Source organism: Protomyctophum parallelum (assembly GCF_964188405.1).
Source record: "Protomyctophum parallelum genome assembly, chromosome: 9".
NCBI classification, from domain to species: domain Eukaryota; kingdom Metazoa; phylum Chordata; class Actinopteri; order Myctophiformes; family Myctophidae; genus Protomyctophum; species Protomyctophum parallelum.
Window position 1 is genome coordinate 27,405,493 of NC_139706.1, and position 20,931 is coordinate 27,426,423.

The 20,931-nt window shown below is 40.9% G+C and overlaps 1 protein-coding gene across 1 annotated transcript in view; it reads right to left on the reverse strand.

Annotated features, from left to right (window-relative positions):
* robo2 (roundabout, axon guidance receptor, homolog 2) overlaps positions 1-18,821 on the reverse strand; it is a gene marked incomplete at its 5' end in the record, with an annotated part of 328,032 nt that extends 309,211 nt beyond the window's left edge. Inside the window, one exon of the mRNA XM_083772814.1 lies at positions 18,698-18,821. Within this exon, the coding sequence (XP_083628940.1) occupies positions 18,698-18,821 (124 nt within the window). The remainder of the gene's footprint in view (positions 1-18,697) is intronic.
* Between the last annotated feature and the right edge of the window lie 2,110 nt (positions 18,822-20,931).

The window sequence follows — 20,931 nt, forward strand, 5'->3', positions numbered from 1 at the left end:
GACTCCCCCTTTATAAGCAGTGACACTTTCCACCAGCTTGTCATGGCTCCTTGGAGACCCTAATTTGCTATGCAAGAGTAGCAGAGCAGCAAGTGTGGCAAGTTCAGCCTCCAAAGGTTTGCTATGGGGGAGAGCTGACCACCTCCTTTCCTTTATAAGATGCAGGCAAAATGCAAACAAAGACTAGCTTTTCTTCTGAGAATTTAAAATAAGATACCAAATACACATATGTATACATGTACACTGTGCTGAAAAAGGACAGGAAAATAAAGTACCGGTAACTATTTTCAATATAATATAATTTGACCGGAGTAGAGAACAGAAAGTATTACAGTGTGAGCCATCCAAAGGTCTAGCTATTTATTTATTTTTTGTCTACACTCAAGCATTAATTCCTCTTTAGCTTTACCACTGTAACAGTTCATCCAAAAAGCATTTTCCAGCACAATACAAATCTCTGTCTTTATTTGGTATCGAAGCTAGTAGGATAATAAGAGCTCAAGGAACTATAGACAGCCATGCTTCTCCCGCATTTGCATATCATACTGAGACAAGCCATGGTATCAAATTCAAAAGGACAGAAAAAGAAACACACCGACAAAAGCAAAGCTCAATATTCCACATTTGAATAATCCAAAACTATCTCTCAATAAAAAATAAAAACAACTCATTTAACTTTTGAAAAACAGCACAGTGATCTTGCAGTACGTTTGAATTGAAGCAATTGTTCATTTTCACAGGTTCATAGGCCCAGCTCCTGATTTAACTGGAAAGAAAGTGCATCTATTTTCAGTCAAGAGGTGTTTCTGCTGACTGACGGCTTCCGGGGCACTTAATGCTCTTAAAAAGAGCTTGCAGAGTTGCATGTTGCTATCATGGCAGCGATGCACCGGTGCTGATCCCCAAATGAGATTTCATCCCTGGCTCCATGGATTATAGTGGTGAAAAGATTCAGCCTGTAACATTATCTTCCCTACATGGGGCAGGAACCAAGGCTTTGAGGTGATGATGTGTCTGTTTCAGTCGTGCACGGCACTCTTCACATACTAGTCTCTCAAGTGTTCAAGGTTCTAAATCAGAGTTTCTCAACGTTTTTGGCTGGGGGACCCCCGGAAATGCTTTGGCCATGTCTCAACTGGAGCTGACTAAACAACACTGTGGCACCTGATATCACAGCAGTGTCTCATCATGACCCCATAGAGGGGGCTCATTAACCTGTGCTGACACACCAACTGTGGTGTTTCCTGTAGCTGAAGAGTCACGTTAGCACAGAGCCGGCGAGTGTAAATGTGGTATCATTTCAAATAGTGCTTTCAAAATAACCTGACCTGCTGTCATTGGAAAGCAAACAGCTGTGCAGGGCTGTCCCCTGCACCGCTACACGTCTTGACGTCTATTAATGTGCCACATTACCTTTAGGGTGCTTCCTAGTCTCAGTCACAATTTATCATGCAGAAGCTAAATACATATTTGATGTTTTGATAATTTGATGTATGTTATATTATGTATTTTATTTGGGGCATCTGTAGTGGCATTGCATAACTGCCATTTCAGGGTTTATGACAGATGACAAATGCAGGGACCGGCCTCAAGCTGACTGCAACCCTGCATTCATAAGAGAAAATAATTTTAACCAAATCTATGTCAATCCCGCAATGTCTTGGGATTCGTGATTGCAACCTCCTTTGCCAACACGAGATATCTCGGGTTGTTTAATGTCATTTAATCCAGAATTAATAGTATTTTATTTACCGTTTGCAGCATCCATCGCCTCCGGTGGCTCCCATGGTGTGTACTCATCGAATATTCAAAATCTCCTCGTGCACGCACGCACGTGATCTAAAGCAATTTAGGGCTCGGATTGATATTAAGGATGCCTTTTCTCCACCCCCGCGGGCAAGTGGTCCTGCCCTGCCCTTCTGCCCTAATTAGCCTTTCACCTTTAATTACCCGATGTCTGGCTTGGCACGCCACCCTGACACTGTTGCCCACACCCATTAACACAGAAAGACCTGTTTGGAGAAAACAAATGCATTCTGCCTCCCGTTCTGAAGTGCGTTTAACAATGTCCTCGAGCCACTGTTTTCTAATGTGTGAGGAAGTGCTCGGAAACAAGACATCCATCAAATCGACAGACAAAACAAATTGCATGGCAAACAAAACCTTAATGTGTCACTAGAGCTAATGGTGTGAAGGCTGGTTGGTAGTAGACCTAGACACTTGCATGCTGCCATTCTCATATTATGGTCTCATTCATTCCACTTGCAAAGCAGGTATAGGTATATACGTGTATATGTGTGACTTGTGTGTGCCTGGATAACAAATCAGACAATGCAACAGTGTTCATTTGGTCGACTAAAACTATGATGAAAAAAGCTTGACTAAAATGTTAGGGAGGGACTAGTGTAGTGTAGTGATCCAGTAGATCACTTTATGTTTGGTTGCGCTCTGAAAATAGACGATCTACATGTACACAATGCGTAGCATTGCGACGTGTTGTGAGCTTGTAGATCGGCTATTGTCAGCATGCAACTAAGTGTAAAATCAACCATTACGACGACATCAAGACCTGACAAAAAAATTTTGTCGACAAAATCAACTGTAGATTTAGTCTACTAAATTCGTATGATATTTAGGCAACTAAAACTAGACTAAAAATAAAACATTTCAGATTACTAAAATGTAACTAAAACTAAATGGAATTTTATTCAAAAGACTGACTAAAACTAAATAAAAATTAGCTTTAAAAAACACTGCGCTGCATCCTATTAACAATGCATCAAAGCTAGATTCATAAAATTCCATTCAATGGCTTCTCAACTGAATGCAATTGTCTCTCATGTAGTTATGATCTATCGTCACTGTGGTTTGTGCACACAAGTCTGAAATTATTCTTTAAAATGAATGGTGCAGCCTCTCCAAATCCAATAAAAGTGTAATTACCGTACACGCCTTAGGCCTTGGTGACAATTCCTATGCTTGTGACATCTATCTGGGAACGAGGAAGGAAGGATTATCTTCACTTTTCATCTAGATTTGGCACAATCACCTCTGCAGGGGTCACCTTGGATGGAACGCTACAATTTTACCACTCATTAAACTCTTAATCCAGAGTCAGTGCACAGGCTCCACTCTCATATTTCAAAAGCAAGTATCACTTCACACTGTCATTTCAGCATTGTGGCCCATTACAACATAATTGTAAAATCTCACAGGAATCATTACAACAGTAGACATACCTTTGACATTTTAAAAAGTCCTGCATCTTACTGGGCTGTTGAAAATGAAAAAGGTTTAAAATTACTGTATATTGAACAGGTAAAGCCATATCAGCATATTTTAAAGTAAAACAATGACTCTCCAAATCGTCATGCTGGAAGATTGCATGCCCAAAGTGTTAATATTCTTTGCATTTTCAAAGCACCAGCCATTACATATTCAAAGATATGGAGACATTATTTCAAGGCAGGAAAAACAGAGCATGATGAATTGGACAATAAACATCACAAACGTGCACTGAGGGCTAATGCAATGCTAAATATGAGCTTACAATAGCAACCTGCACAGAGACAACAGAGGGTTATCAGTCACACTGAGATGTTTATTACACAATCACCTCTATTTCTAATCCTAATTCAGACTGCATGAAGGCACTAGGCACACACATTATGTTTGATTTGTCACTTTGAAAGAATTTGTTTTGAATAAATTCTGACCAAATACTAAACACAGAAATAGAAATGTAGTATGTACATATTGACATTTTGGTACATATTGGTACCCAACACATCGATTTCTGTCATGCTTTCAGTCCTACACCATTAAAAGACAATCTAAAGTCGGCTGAGTTGGCACTTCTCTTGCTAAGATGAGTGAGAAATCCTGGGGAATGTGGGGAAGGACTGGAGACCAGGGTAAATGTGCATGATAACTTCTGCCTCTCATGATTAGGCCTAATGCTAGATATCTTCATTAAAAATTGCACTGCAAGTGTACGTATTTCAGTATTGGCATATATAACAGTAGTAAATCAATGTGTATTCCTCAATTTGGAGTAGTGTGAAGTTACAGGGGAGTAAAAGTTATATTATTCTGAAAACATACAGTAGCATTATATGTCTACTTTAATGCAGTGCAATATTTGTCCTTTTAGCCATTATATAGATTTTGAGGCCGCTATGCAGCCTTCAAATCTACTCCTATATTGCACTGATCAGAGCAACAGAGTAATCGCCATTTCAAATGTTAGAAACTGCTGTAATACTGCTGTCATGACCAATATGTGTGCAATTTACTTTTGTGTGTGTGTGATTATTGTCATGGCAGAACCCAGAACAGTGTTTGCACAAAGTTTGGTGCGTATTGGAGCAACTGTGCACCTGTGGCACACGTGGGCCGCAGGTGATTTTTTAACCCACACACACACACACACACACACACACACACACACACACACACACACACACACACACACACACACACACACACACACACACACACACACACACACACACACACACACACACACACACACACACACACACACACACACACACACAAGCTGTCTGCAAGCGCCAAGTCAAAATGCCCAGGCAGGTAAATTAATTACTAATAATATAGAGGCTATTACGCCAATGCTCTCTGAGCCTGGATGTACAGGTATACCTATAAAGTGCTTCTGTTTAGATGATGATGGTCTCGGATACATCAAGCCAACACATCCGGGGGACACAAACAAATGACTGGCACTATGCCATCTGGGAATGTGGAGCAACAACCTCATACAGTAGCATCATTATAAGCCACTGTGAGCCTCTGCATACTCATCGCCCTGTACGAATGCCAGAGATGAGCCATAGGCGCTAAACAGTGAACACTTAACATCAACAGAACACATGGAAATCTTCCGGAGCAGCATATTGGCCTGTGTGTACATTTCCCGACATTGTCTGTAGACATCTCTGTTGTCTATCTAATCATCAGTGAGGACATGACTATATTTTGAGAGGACTATCACAGAATTGAAAAGCAGGGAAAGATAATTTCCTGTCCTCGCTGCTTCTCGTGATGTTACTGTCAAAATCTTTACCATACTGAGTGCAGATCTTCAATAATTGTTGAAGCCCAGCACTGTATAGAGTAGACTACATATAACTAAATCATCAGCATACATGAGATGCCTGACGGGCATACCAATAGACCAGTATTCTAACTAAGAATTTTGGAACACTTCTATCAATCAATTTCATAAATAACTTAGCATGATTAACTATTTATAAACTAACTCCTTTAAGGCTTAAAAACATAAATCAGTGCTATGTTTTCTGTTGAACACAAACTGATTATCAGTAGGGATCCAGCCTAGTTAGGAGGATTCTTTCCAATATATTAGACAATGGCAACAGGTCTATAATTGTCTTTCAGGACAGGCACCAACAGTAAATAGATAATGGATTCAGGAAGCACACCATGAACCATGAGGCCTGTGAAACACAGCGCCTATAGCTGGCAAACTTTAGGTGTTCTGCAGTCCAAGCAAACAAGTCTTGTTATTGTCAAGCAACATTATGGCAGCAGAAACATCAGCTGATTTCAATACAATGTTTGCAGAAAGGTCAGCATTATCGATTACAGCATTGCTTTTAACACAGTTATAGAGATTACAGTACGGATGGACCTCGGGTCCATCCGTACCAGCGACTTGAGGGTGGCATGGTTCATAGTAGCGCCGGATAAAAGACCCAGCTGGCCACAGCTGCGGGTCATACTGTACATCTCTGCTACATCGTTACATTCAGCAGAGCTGAATCTACTTTGTGCAGACTCAATTTTCTAAACCTTGACATGGCAACTCGGCTTCTCTTTCAAATAGTCACTGAGTGTGTTCAATCCAAGTTCAAATCAAACTGTGTTGCAAGGACTCTAACCATCTTTGTATTGACAACTTTTATATTCGGGAAACAGAACTTAAGGCCTCCCGCACGAAGTAATTTAGAAGCAAACCCGTTTCCCGAAAGCCTTTGAAAGAGTTTGAAAGAGCGACAAGGTGTGATATGTGTGTGGCAAGTGGTGACTTTCTTCATCTTATTTAAATATGAAAACTTAGATAGTAAACAAATGTGTTTACCTCAGCATCGTCTATAGAACTTTAGCTAACGTGCAATATTTTTTAAGATTATCGGATCATCCCTCACAGTACATTTTGATAAAGTGCGATGTTGAGCTAAACATTTAAAGTTTAATTTCAACGTTTTTATATTTAGTCTACAGCTCTGTTAACCCCGGCCGCATCCCTGTGATAATGAGGAATCATAGAATTAAAAAAAATTGTGCAGTCAGTTACCAACAGCGCTTAAAGCTAGTTCAGCATTATCCTATGGATGAGTACAATCCCACTTGTTACAGCCATGTGCAAGCGCCTTGTAAGGAAGTTGCGTGAACAATCGCTTAGTCTAGTATTGATTGATTGACAGGTCTGACCGTTTATATGTGCGTGCTTAAGGTACATCATAGCCTCTTTTGAGAGCAGTGTTGATTTCGTCGACTAATACTATGACGATTTTTTTTCGTAGACCACCTTTTCTCACAGAGGAAAACTAAATAGAAACTAAATGAAAACTAAGCTATGATGATTAAAACTAAGACTAAATTGTCAATATTATTGACAATTTCGTCAACAAATTTAAACTAAGACTAAGACTAAGTTAGGAAGGGACTAGAGATCCAGTATAAGTCATTTTACACTTGGTTGCATGCTGAAAATGCTTTGGCCATGTCTCGCGACCCTACTCGCAAAATATTATTATACTACTATCTTATGATATTTAGTCGACTAAAACACTAAAACATTCCAGGTGACTAAAATGTGACTAAAATTAAATGTAAACAATTCAAGAGACTTAAACAACAAAACAAAAACAAACAAAAGCATTTGCTGTCAAAATCAACACTGTTTGAGAGAGGCGCTTATGTGCGCTTTCGGGAAACACCCGTAACGTATTAAGGCAACCTTCATAGCAGAGCCTTCATAAGGACCGCACGTGCACCCCGTGCAGTTTGCTTTGGGAAACGCGGCCAATGTTTGTTCGCTGATGCCTAGAGTAGCTAGTTTTAACCAAGCAATGTTTATTTTGAGTGGTAGAACTTTTTGACACTTCACTTTAGGCGACGCCCTCTTTCTTACAACTTCACTGCATACAGGAGGCTGTGGCACCGGAGTTGTGGACTTACAGGTACAGCAGCTGACCGCTCAGTTTCCCCCTGCGCCACGCTCGTCCAACTGTCCGTCACACCCCTGATACAGAGACCCGAGGTAGTAGAAGGGCAAGGCAGCTTATCCACAGCACGTCAGCTCCCACAAACTAGCACAGGCAGTTGTCTGATTGCTTTTCATACAGCAAATGCCATTATTTATTTTCTCCATTCTCCCCAGAAGGGCTGAAACATCTATATGATTGAATGAGACGTGGTGTGAGGGAGGTCATCCAAAAGTGCAGGACTAATCTCAGAATATCTTCTCCACACTCGTTTAGAACTCTCAAGCACAATTTAACAGTGTTAATGTCCTTTCGTGCGCCTTTGACACAGTGTTGGAGGACACACCTCAAACAATACCTTCTTCGAGGATTCAATCCGTTTAAAGCCCTGAACAGTGTTTGTGCCAAGTTTGGTGTGGATTGGAGAAACGATGCACCTGCATGCGACCCCCAGGGGCCCCTATAGGAACCACACATGGTCCCTGGTGTGACTATTCTGATGGCAGACCCCTGGTCAGTGTTTGTAACAAGTTTGGTGCAGATCAGACCAACAGCAATAGAAATAAAATGTTATTTGGTACACAACGTCCAACACATCGATTGATTGATCGAGCTTGTATGCTTTCAGTCCTACACCGTTAAAAGAAAATCTACAGTCGGCTGGCAACCAACTTGAGCTACTACAGACAAAGAGAGATGGAAGAAACGGTGCATGGATTGTTTTGCATTTTATGCACTGGTGGAAAAGGGTAGTTTGACATTTCAAGACTTTCATTCAGCCGCACTGAAAACAATGTTTCACTCCCGTTTCCATTTGCTTCCAAATATAAATCACACTGCAAGCCAATCTCGTTCAACAAAGTAAGACTTCCAACAGACAGAGGCTCTGCTCTTGGTGACTTAATAATGGTAGCTCAGTGATAACATGGTCATATTTAAACATGACTGATAACTCAACTGCTATCTTAATCAATCTATGTAATGAGAACAGAAAGTTAATCCATTATTATGTATAATAAGTGGATAAATGAAGGTCTTAGGGGTTAATTAACCACTAGTCTAAGGACAATGTTAATAATGCAGCACTAATATAGGGCAGGTAATAACCCACTGGAGGATTTCCAGCTCAGCTGCAGCACTGCTCAGTTCTACTCAATAGAAACTCATTTATATCCTGACTGAGTTCTGTTTTCAATACCTTGACATATAGAAATTGCCTCAGGTACTCTCTACATTACAGTACAAATCGTTGCAATGTCTTCGTTTCAGTATGTAACCGTGCATTAGCTCTGGTGTGCCCATGGTCATGCCTTGATTTTAAATGATATTTGTATTCATTTTTTTGTAGGCGAAAATACTGACTTTTTAAATACACAAGTTCAGTTTGTTTATTTCATTGGCCCAGTTTGCTATACTGAAGCCATGTAAAAAATCTGCGATCCTAAACAATAATAAAAATGACGTGACACAAATTGCAGGCGAGAATTCGGAGCAATATGCAAGCTCCTTTACTCTGCATGGCCTCACACCTGGCCTTACTCCTTGCCCGAGGCTACCCTAAGCTCTGATTGCACTACACCACATAATACTGCCCCTATCGCCTTAATGCTCTTGCATTAAGGCTAACTGATTGGCCTTCTGCCTCGCATGAAATGCAGACCAGCCTCTCCTCTGTAGCGAAAATAAAAATAATGTTTTACCTACTCACCAATACAAAGACGGGTTGTGTAAATATAAAGCCTACTTTCCTTAGTGTATGCACTTTGAGCCTCCCACCACACATAAATGCACTTTATACGTGTGTTTTTTCACCCGAAGGAAAAATCTTCTCTATGAGGGTTTTCTCTTGGCAATATCAGTAGAGGGCGCAGTGGAACAACTAAAATTATTTTAAAAAATCGGTGAAAACGAAATCCCTGTCTTTCTGGCCAAAAAGTGCATTTATATGTGTGGTGGGGGGCTCAGAGTGCTTCCACTAAGGAACATTATTTTTTATTTTCGCTACAGAGGAGAGGCTGGTCTGCATTTCATGCGAGGCAGGAAGCCAATCAGTGCCATAGCCTTAATGCAAGGCAGCAAGAGCATTAAGGCTATGGACCAGAGCTAGACTGCGTCCCTCTTTTGATCTGCCTGCTTTATATAGACTGGCTGATGAGCATCCTATACTGTAGGTCTGGGCTGGCACAGGGAGAGACTGTTGCTCCACACACAACATTGAACAAGACAGAAACATGGAACATTTAGAGAAGGGGAGAGGGTACCGTCACACCAGGCCTGCCAGCTGTGATAATGATGTATAATTTAATTGAAGGCTGTGCTTCTATCCTCCATAGAACTCAAACTGCTCTCCTCTAGTCAATGCATTATTCAGGCTAATGGTGACCCTGAAATAGAAAAAAGCTTCTTATCTCTTTAAAGTTTTATTGCAGAGACCAAAGAGAGGTAAAAAGGTATATACGGTAGGATACTGAATTAGACCAGGATGGAGCAAGACATAGATAAGGCACAAAAGCTTACAGAGATATTGTAGTGTTCTGTCTATAGCGAGATGCTACATCCTACATGAAGGATTGCTGTTTCTGACCATGACAGCGTCATCTTCCTGGCAACAGCTGAAGAATGTCATTGGTAGAGGCTCTGTGGTGTTTGCTTTTGATATTCTTCAAGCAAATACTGAACATTTCTCACCCAACAATGGCCTTGGACGACACGTTGAAAGCAGAGATTTACATAATGTCTTGGACAGCTGCACAACATAAACACTATGTACAACATTAAAAGCTCCCTTGCACTACAAGGTGTAAAGGAGCTCTGGAGGACATTTGCTTAGTCCATTCATTTATAAATTTGCCACAAGAGGATTCTATATTTCATGGACATGGATTCAAATATGTGAGTGAAAGAATGAGAGAGAGACAAAGAGAGAGAGAGAGAGGGAGCAATGGCAAGAGAAAGAGAGAGAGATAATGTGGACAGTATACAGTCTGTGCATGTGATTGAGTGAATCCTTGGCTATAGCCATGGCAGTGAAGGACAGGGTGAAAGGGTCCTGGGCAGTAAGATCTGCCTAGAGCCATCCTTCAAACTAACCTGTCATATTTACAGTACAAAATCCACCCATAAAACATTGTTATTGTTATCTATAATTTCCTCTGCAATTAAATGGTGACTTAAATTAGTGAACATGTGACTGGAATGTGGCAATTAAGCTATACTCTATGGCAATTGGTTGAAGGCTTGAGAGGTAATGAAGAGGGTTAGGAGGAAGTGCAATGCACACAGTGATGCCATTTTATCCATTTACGGACATCGTTACATTCTCACAGTATAATTTCACACAAACGTGTTTTCCCCGCCACTCAAATTAATCAATTCAATTCAATAGATTGTATGTCTGATAATAATAATAAAATAACTAGAAATGCATTCTGTCGAGCTGCCAACTGGCGCTTTGCACACAAATTGGCCGTTTTCTGACCCCCTCGAAAACGAGATGATACATCTCAAGGGGATATCCTTTTCTCAATAAAGGTTCATATACGAATGGCCTACTTGTACGCGAGCAGAGTGCGCAACTTACCTCTGACTCTTGTCAACTTACCGTCCCTCCCCTTTATGGGTTCAATGTACAGTAACAGTACGTTTAATGAATAACCTTAGCCTAAAACGAGAGGGCTGCATTTCTGTCTTATATTGTCCCGAATATAAGACGACTCTGATTATAAGACGACCTCCATTTGTCAAGACTCATGTGGAAAAAGAACATTGAATGTCAAAAAGTCTATTCCCCGATTATAATATGACCCCGTTTTATAGGATATTTCCATTGGAAGAAAATGTAGTCTTATATTCAGGCCAATATAGGCTATTTTTGTTATCAATTGTTTTTTTGTTCATAACAAAAACATTGGAATTATGCAGTCTGGCATTATGAATGAACCGCGTGTACCGTCTAGTATATACACTGTACAGTTAAATATGCTAGTAGTCTATAACATTTTCAAAAGTGATGGCATTCATGATTGATTTGATTTGGCCAACTTAAGGGGCTGTAGGTTAAAAAACCAACCAAACGCTATTTTCATGCTCGGACAGACAAAGCCAGGGACCCAGGGACACACATAGCTGTCTTTTGGAGTGGTTGCACCACTCAAAAAGAAAAGAAAAGAAAAGAAAAGAAAAGAAAAGAAAAGAAAAGAAAAGAAAAGAAAAGAAAAGAAAAGAAAAGAAAAGAAAAGAAAAGAAAAGAAAAGAAAAGAAAAGAAAAGAAAAGAAAAACCAACAGGTTTTGGTAAGAGTAATGAAAACGGCTAGATCGAGAAAGGGCATATTATGAATATTCCTCATCGGTTACAGGCATATAAAAGTCTTTGGGGACTAAATATTATTTAATATTTAAATAAACAGCCCTACTGCTGTGTTTTATGCTAAATTATTATAAAGGGGTCAAGCCCAAAGGTATTGTTTCTGTGAAAGTTCCGCCATTTCACCAGTTTTGTGCTATCGATCTTCAGAGAATTGGGTAATATGGTAGAGGGCTGTGAGAATCCCTCAGGAACTGAGGCTCACACTCGTTCGTCAAAAGACCTCTGACCTTTAGATCTCCCAATGAGAAATTGTTATGATTTGCTCGAACCACTGCCTTTTTGGCTTTTTTTTTCCTGTTTTGGCCACATCAAAGAAATTGCATTTCCATACATGCAAATGGAGTCTGACTCTCACACTGTGTACAACATTTTTGATGATTTGATTGGCTGAGCACGGAATGTGATGATGTATGAGCGCCCCCTCACTTCAAATTAGAAATTTGTCAAATAATTTCAATCATTAATGTTTATATAGCTCATTGTGTATGTTGCGTATAGTTTTTTTTAATATAAAATGTGTTGCAGTTGGAAATTATGTTGATGGCCATTTCCAGAAAACAGATTATGCATGTCAAATTCATGCAGTTCTCACATGATCACCTATATTTAGCCACAAATAATCGACTTTACCCTTTAATGAAAATGTAATGATTTGTTTCTAAACACATCATACATGTTAGAAAAGTCATGACTGAAAACGTGTTAAAATTCTATATTCTATTTTATTCTATATCATCACTTGATGATGACACATACTGTAGGGGTGAATCCATAACCATACCCCGATCATAAATGCAGAGCTGTCACCAAACCATGATTTCAACTCCACCTCTCACAATACCCAAAAGCGACTTGCATATTGGCAGCAAGCTTTATTTTATGTTTTCTTTTTGGCTTTCGCCTTCATTTTATATTGTTATGGAGGGACAGACAGTAGGCTGACAGGAAATGGGGAGAGAGATGGGGGGGAAGACATGCAGTAAAGGCCGTCGGGATCGGGAGTCGAACCCGCGGCACACTGCCAGACTGGATTACCAGCCAAGGTGCCTGGACCATTGAGCCATGGCCCAGGCCAGCAAGCTTTATTTTAAACCAGTCTTATGCATTGTTATATTTCAGTGCCATATGATGGAGCACAAATGAAGCATCAGTCTTTATAGTGGTAGGCTCACACAACCCGACCATACCAATCAACTGATCATTTGGTTTGTGTAACATCACAGTCATCATGGTGCTACACCAAAACCAAAACATCATCATGAATCACCAAATGAACACCATCACACAACACATCAAAAAGGTCCCACAACATAAAACCCCTGACACGTTCTCAAATTCAAAGAATGACATAAAGTCACCACATTAAAAACTTAATTCCTGTCCCCAGGGACACCCTGGGAAATCAACATCAGCACTTCAGCAGACATAGCCCCAGCATTGAGAGCAGAGAGGGCTTTTTGAAACTCGAATTTTTTGTAATCATTTCAATTTGGCTGGTTGGATAACACATTATTCCGGAGGGTGGCAAACATAGAAAATACATGATGTTACTGCTTTAACTAAATGAATGGTATTAAAACCACATCAACAGAGGAATTGTTTCAATATCTTCACCTCAAAACAAACAGAAAGAAAGATGAATAAGAAATAACTAATTCAATAATTTACAGGTTGTAATTTCCTTTCTACCTTTATACCAACAATAGCTCATTTAGATAATTGCATGTTGATATGATTCTGCAGACTGAATTCTCTGTACATAGCCTCATTCTTAACACGTTGCAGTGGCGCAAAGCCAATCTAATTACATTGAACTAGGAGGAGTAAGTCTACTTCCTGCCTTATTTCACCATCACAGAGTAATTAGAACAGAACAACGTGTTCATTACATGCTGACAATCTTACTAACATTTTATGAAATCACTCTTTGGCTGAACTGAAAACATGATCAACATTTTACTTAGCGACAGAATAAACTAGAAAAGTGCGCTCCTCTGAGCACAGACTGGCCTGGCCTGGTTTCCTATCCAAGGCTATGTAATTAGTTGGATGCAGCAGACAGGACAAAAGCTGCGGGGGAAAATAAAAATGTGTGTACGACAAAGTCAGTCTAGTGAAGTGTACAGGTCAACTCTAGTCACCCACCTATTGTAAAATAATGGAGTATGCGCCAAGGCAACGATGGAATAAGCAGCTTGGCTCCATCTGTGGTATAGGTTACACAATACCATGTGGGTAGGAAGTGGTAATATTAATTCCTCCACTCCAGAACCCTGGTCTATAAATCTCATATAACTCCCTCTCCCACAACAGACAGTCATATACTCAGTAGTGGGAGACCAGGGGAGAGAGAGTGGCCTTTTCTATAACTGGTGTAGGTTACTTCTCTTTACCATTACTCTTCCACTGACTGCCTCAGCCAAGTCCTCTTTAGTAAGTCAGGGGTCGAAGCAAGCAGGAAAAATGACCCCGTTTCTGAACCTGGGCTAGTCCACATACTGTATCATGTGCCTTGGAGCTCTGAACCTGGGCTAGGCCACATACTGTATCATGTGAACCTGGGCTAGGCCTCATACTGTATCATGTGAACCTGGGCTAGGCCACATACTGTATCATGTGCCTTGGAGCTGTGAACCTGTGCTAGGCCTCATACTGTATCATGTGCCTTGGAGCTGTGCGATAGCCCCTTTTTCTCTCCACCTGGAACTGTCTTCTCATTACTATTCAAAGTATTTTGGTGGGATTGTATTCTTGCAATACATCCAACTGATTTTCCTCAGGGTCACTACACCAGTCCCTGATCTGTTTTATCAACTGTGTGTACTGTGTCTCTCTGTGTGTGTGTGTGTGTGTGTGTGTGTGTGTGTGTGTGTGTGTGTGTGTGTGTGTGTGTCTCTCTCACATCTCTGTGTGAGAGATGTTAACGAGGTTGTCTCTGCGGGGTGGTTTGGGGAACATGAAAGATCAGTAAATGTAAAGATTCTCTTCTGGGCTGTCTTCACTTATGCATAGTGAATTAAAAAAAAGTTTCTTCTGGATCGGAGGGCTCTGAGAATCAGTGATTTAGTTGATTCGTTCCCTAGAGGAAAGATAAATAAGTCTATGACATCTTCATTGCAATACATTTTACTGTAGCACGACTGGTACTGTATCCATCTATTTCCCGGTGGCATGTATCAGAGGATGTATCATACAAGGGTGGCTGACATTCAAGAATGTTTTCTTGTCCTTTTCTTCTCTCTCCCACTGAGCATTAGTCAGCTTTTAGACGGTTAAATCGCTGTTTAAGAAATGGTAGTTTTTTAAACAATGTCGTTTCAGCGTCTATTTATAGACTGTATAAAAATAGCCTGGCTAATCAAGATCTAAATATAGACCATCTATAAATAGATGTTGAAACAACGTTGTTTCAATGTCTAATCTAAGCCTAGAACGCTAAAAAACTTTCATTTATAGACATTTTTTTCACTGGGATGACAGCTGTATCAGAAACAAAACTAGAAAAGTGCACAGCTCAAAGCACAGGTCTCCACCAGTCCGGGTTGCCTACCCAGGGCCCGCAAAATTGGAATCTAATCTGAAAAATGTGTCACATAATGTGTACTGATCTGGGTTTGGACATCGTTGGGCCTATATGTGGAGTTGTGTCATGATCTAAGAGGAATCCAGGATTGTTTTTTACTGTATGACCTACAGTACGATTCAAGAGTTATCATGAGGCCAATTTGAAAAATGTGATCCATGGTCCATTTGGTGCCGGGGATTAGCTACTCACAGACACACGGACAGAATGATGGACACATGGACGGACAGGAGCGAAAACATAGTCTCCAGCCATCAGCCGGCCATACGGCCTGTTGGAGGCAAAAAATAAGTAAACCAATTACATAATTTAGTTGAGAATGTTGAATGACATTTCCTTTCAATGGTGCTTTGAGAGAAACCTTGGAGAACGTGGGATGGTGTTAGATATTAATGTTAATATGATCGAATATCTGTCTGTTAACCTTTACTTGACAGCATTTGGCTGATGTCCCATGGCTATTCACGGAAAGGTTTGCATCATTCATTGTGTCATTCAAAACTCAAGCAAGAAATATTTTGTGATACAGGATCTCTAGAGGAGGAATGATGATAGCATTGACTACTATATGTGATAGGCCTACATACACGTATACTGCCTATATACGTTTAGTCGTTTACTGTCTCACAGCAGCTGCTGCTGAGTGTAAATCACTTAACTAGGCCTATCTTAACAGCGAAGTGTATCAGACATGCAAGCATACTTGCACTTACCCTCACAAAAACAAATGCAGTAATCCTGGTCTCTATACTGCCTCCCCCTGGTCAGTCTGATGGAAGGGAAAATAACTAATAACGTGTTCCTTCCACATGCCACGTCCTACTGGGGAAACTCCCCTCCTTTCAGATGATAAGAGCGGCCGCCTCTTCACTCCTCACACATTGAAGGAAGCATGAGCTCAGTTTGGGGCTCTCCCCAGGTGGCCAGGTTGGCAGAGGGAGAGTATAGTGCCCAGGATTACAGTTTAGCCAATTGGCACCAGGTGAAAACATGAGTTACAAAAACAAACATAATATTTTTACCATTTTGTATGATTTTCCTACAAGTCTTCACTGTACAAGAATAAATATAATGGCTAATAAATAAATCAGATCACATTACATTACATCATCATGTGATGAAAGTACAATACATAATCAAAATGACACAAAACCGCTACGTAATGTCAACAGACATGAGTCACTGTGACATGATGCTGTTGGCATGCTATCATGTTTGTTATGTTTATTTGACGCAGTGGTTTGGGATACACAACATGGAGCTGAGCCTTGGAATCTATACTGAGTTAATGAGATAGCCCAGAGCAATACACTTCAGATGCATGTTACAGTGTGTACTCTGCCGTATAAATAGTAAGAGCAGACAAAATAATTATAGTTCAGCAACATAAAATGTATGTATGTATAATAACAGATGCATGTACAGTACACATGCATGCAGTGATAATGTTATTTTAACCCATTTAGGCCTGACCTCGAAATAAATAAAAATATATTCTAAATCCTCCAGTTTTCTGAAATAAATATTTTCACGATTTTTCAAAAATAAGCAGACCTACAAGCTCGTAGCGCGCCACTCGGTGGCGCGCTATGAGCTTGTAGATCTGCTATTTTTCAATAGCTAAATTATAACATAATGTTTAAAACACCAAAAGGGGTTCCCGCCCAGGTGATAGTGACAGCTAAATGCCTTTCCAAGAAAAGCATAGTACTGCAAAATAATCCAGTGAAATGTAGTTGCCATGCAGACAAAATGAAGCATACTGTAGCCATGCTCACCTAACAATCCCTACAGGTAATGACAGCCACAGACATTTCTCGTCCCTATACTGATCTTATCTTTATAATAATAAAATTAAACATTCTCACAGTCCAAAAGGTGATGGGAAACCATAATTTAGCATATAGCTAGGTTGCCATTTGACCATGGTTGTGGTATGAGCTGTTAAAGTCTACTGCCTAATTGCAGGTCACCGCCCTCCATTTCACCAGAAGCCAGTGAAAACTGGCATTTCATACTTTATACTAACTACAGTAAATTTACCCTTGGATTACAGATTGCCACACACACACACACACACACACACACACACACACACACACACACACACACACACACACACACACACACACACACACACACACACACACACACACACACACACACACACACACACACAAAACTATCGCAGAATGTAAGTATGCAACCTATTCCATGTGTGACAGCATGCGTTCTACAGGCATATGCAAGTAAATCAGAGAAGTGACAGAGATAGGGACAGGTTGAGTGATGGCTTTCCCATCACTCAATATAATAGGAGAGCTGCATTTCTGTGAGAGAGCATAGCTAAAGCCATTAATTTTAGATTCCCATGGAATAATGATCTAGATGCATGTGAAGAGAGTGAAGACAGAACTCCAACTGGGAGTGACAGAGAGTCGTATCTGAAGGAAAGAGAGAGAGGGAGGGGGGGGGGGGGGTGGGAAAACAGCAAAGGAAAAGTGTCAAGGAATCATTAAATAGATCACGGCAGCAACATTGCATCTTTGAAGATGGGCGTACACCACTAAGCATGAGCCTCCAGTGCTAACAATGCTGATGGGCTACAGGGAGCATCTCGCAGCCTTCTCACAGAGCAATAGCACTCAGATTAGAGGCTCCTTTAATCCGACAAAGGGGATTAAATGCTACAAGAGAAGGGAAAGCAGAGCTCCCATGGAGAGGCTGAGATGAATTATTAACACCTCTTAGACCGGAGATCTGGGTCCTTAACCCAAAATCAATGCTCCGAGACATCAGTGGCAGGTCCATGCAGCCAACGAAGCATCCTAGTGTGTACATATGAGTGTAATCGCAGACGAGTGGGGCGGAGGGAAAGGGGCTGAGTGGTGAAAGGGGTGTCCGAAGCGGATCTTCATTCACTTCAAACTGGCTTCACTACATGTTGCCAAAAAACAAGTTATGTGATACTCAACATACGTTGTGCAATGGCACCACAGTCAGTCATTCTGCTGTCAGCAGATGGGATAGCACCCCCCCACACACACACACACACACACACACACAGTTACAATAGCTCTAAAAGTTACACATACAGCATCTGAAATCCACGTGATCAATTCCACCTTTATATAAGAACATTTGTTCAGCAGCCAAAGTGTGTGTGTGTGTATATATAAATATATATTATATATATACAATATATAATTATATTATTTAATTTAATTTAATTATTTAATTATGCAAAAGAATGTTTGGAGAATAGACAACCAAAGCTTTTTTGGAAACAACCTACAGTATGAGACAGTGACATCTATGTTGCCACAGCTGTGACAATTAGAGATCACCAGCATATGTCCATGAACACATCATTCAGTTTTATGAGCCGACAGACATACAGTATAGTGCATGAACTTGTGACCTTGAATCTAGACTTAATGTGACTGCCGAATAAACAGTTATGACACATCTCGTTGCCAAGCAACACTTACCCCCCTTGTTCCATCTTCCCTTAGTCCTCGCCTGATAGGTGAGTTCGGGACAGCCGGACAGTGCCAAGAGAAAGAAAACAAGTTCACACACAGAGAACAATCCAGTCTTTGCCCTGGGAAACATGTTCCAAGAGTTGCTGGTGAACGAGTCCCCTCTCACATGGCTGTGCTTCCTCCCAAAGCGGCGTGGCTGTGGCGCATGGTAACCCACGCGTGGGCTGTCATCATCAGTCACACTGGAGTCAGCAACGGGTCTCTAAGTACTATTACCATGCTGCTCTGCCATTCCCAGGCTGGGTTGCTACTACCTACTCTTCACTGATGAAACCGGGGCTCGTGGTCTAGCCGCATCTCTCCCACCAGTAAGCCCTGCCTCACCAGAGCGCACTGGAACCAAACAGAACGGACAGCTTGCCACGCGACGGAACAGCTCAGCTAAGCTCAGCACAGTGCACGGGAACTCACTCTCACTCATACTCACACAAACACACCACACACACACACACACCGTCTCTCCCTCTCGCCGTTTCTCTCACGCTCACTGCTGCCACCACTGATGCCGACACTGCTGCTAGTGCTAGGGGCTGCTGCTGCTGAATTATTTCCTGCCCTCACTCTCGGTTTCAGTGGGAATTCATCTCTTGGTACTGGCTCTTTTTGCTTGGAGCTGAATGCGCTGGAGGAGGGGAGAGTAGAGCTGAGAGGAGGGAGGAGAAGGCATGAGAAGGCATGAGAAGAGAAGAGAAGAGAAGAGAAGAGAAGAGAAGAGAAGAGAAGAGAAGAGAAGAGAAGAGAAGAGAAGAGAAGAGAAGAGAAGTTTCCAGAGGTGTGTGTGGAACTAAGGGTGTCAACAGTATAGTGCTGTGAAATAACAAACAAACAAATAAACAAACAAGCAAGTGTGAGGGATGCTGATAGAGAGTCTCAGTAACAGCTCCAATCCTCACTCTCTGACCCAAAGAGCCACACCTTAGACATTTACGTCAACTCACATGATTGCATCAACCTTGCTGGACTCACGGCACAAGTATTGGGCAACACCACCAACACTAGCAGGATTTAAAAAAGTCATCAAACTACAATGTAGCTCCTTAAATAACAAAAGAACAACACATAAAAGTCTAAAATGTCGTGTTGCAAAAAATATGGGATTAACATCCACACAATTGCTGACTAGGCATGTAGAGTAAGCTGCTTTCCTATCACTGCACTGTGATTTAGAAGCAAAAGTACAGTAAGCAAGAAAGCGTTCGACTTTGACTTACCAAAGCATTTGAACAATCAGCTGTAATGTAGGCACACGTGTGCGCGCACACACACACACACACACACACACACACACACACACACACACACACACACACACACACACACACATTGTGGATTAATTCTTATGGTGGACTAATTGTTCCATCTCACAAATCAGCCTGCGGAATATGATTTACGCTTAACTGACTGCCCAAAAAATATTAAAAACAGATTATACAGATTATACAGAATTTACAACATATAAAAGGTAAAACATTTGAACACCAAGTGACCAACCCATCTCATCCCCTGCATGTCACAACTGTAATAGAAAGATCTCAATCCATTAACTGTCACTGCAATAATCATGCGTCATCATATTTTCTAGGATTAAACCGGCAATGATAAATCCCGGTTTGATTAATAAAATATACTGGTCTGATGGTGGTGTAATTTTACAATACTGCGTTACATTATACCATACATGAAGACCAGACTCAATTTAAAAATAAATCAACCAGGACCCATGTCTTGTTGATCGATATGTGATCTGGCCTACAACGATTCTTTTGCTTAGACGAATTTGTAGCATAAGCCACTGTGTTTATCACAGCATCATTCAGACTTATCAGACAAAGCTCCAAGGTCGTTATGCGCCAAGTTCATAAAACAGGTACTCCAGAAGCCAGGAGCACGGATAGGCTGTTGCATACACACACTGGAGATTTAATGTCCTAATTACGGCTTCTAAGGGAATCCATGATTAAGTCCATAATTTTTTATACACAGTGCAAATTAATATCCTGAATCCACACATAATCTTCGGGCATTACCTACTCAACCCTCCCCCATCTTGTTTTCGCTTCTCTTCATCTCACTTTCACTCTTAACAACCAAAAACACTAAGCTATAGAATTAAGTGTTCTGCAGGCGAGTGGGGCGGAGGGGTTCAGCATCTGCTTGCAATACACATTTTCAATGACATA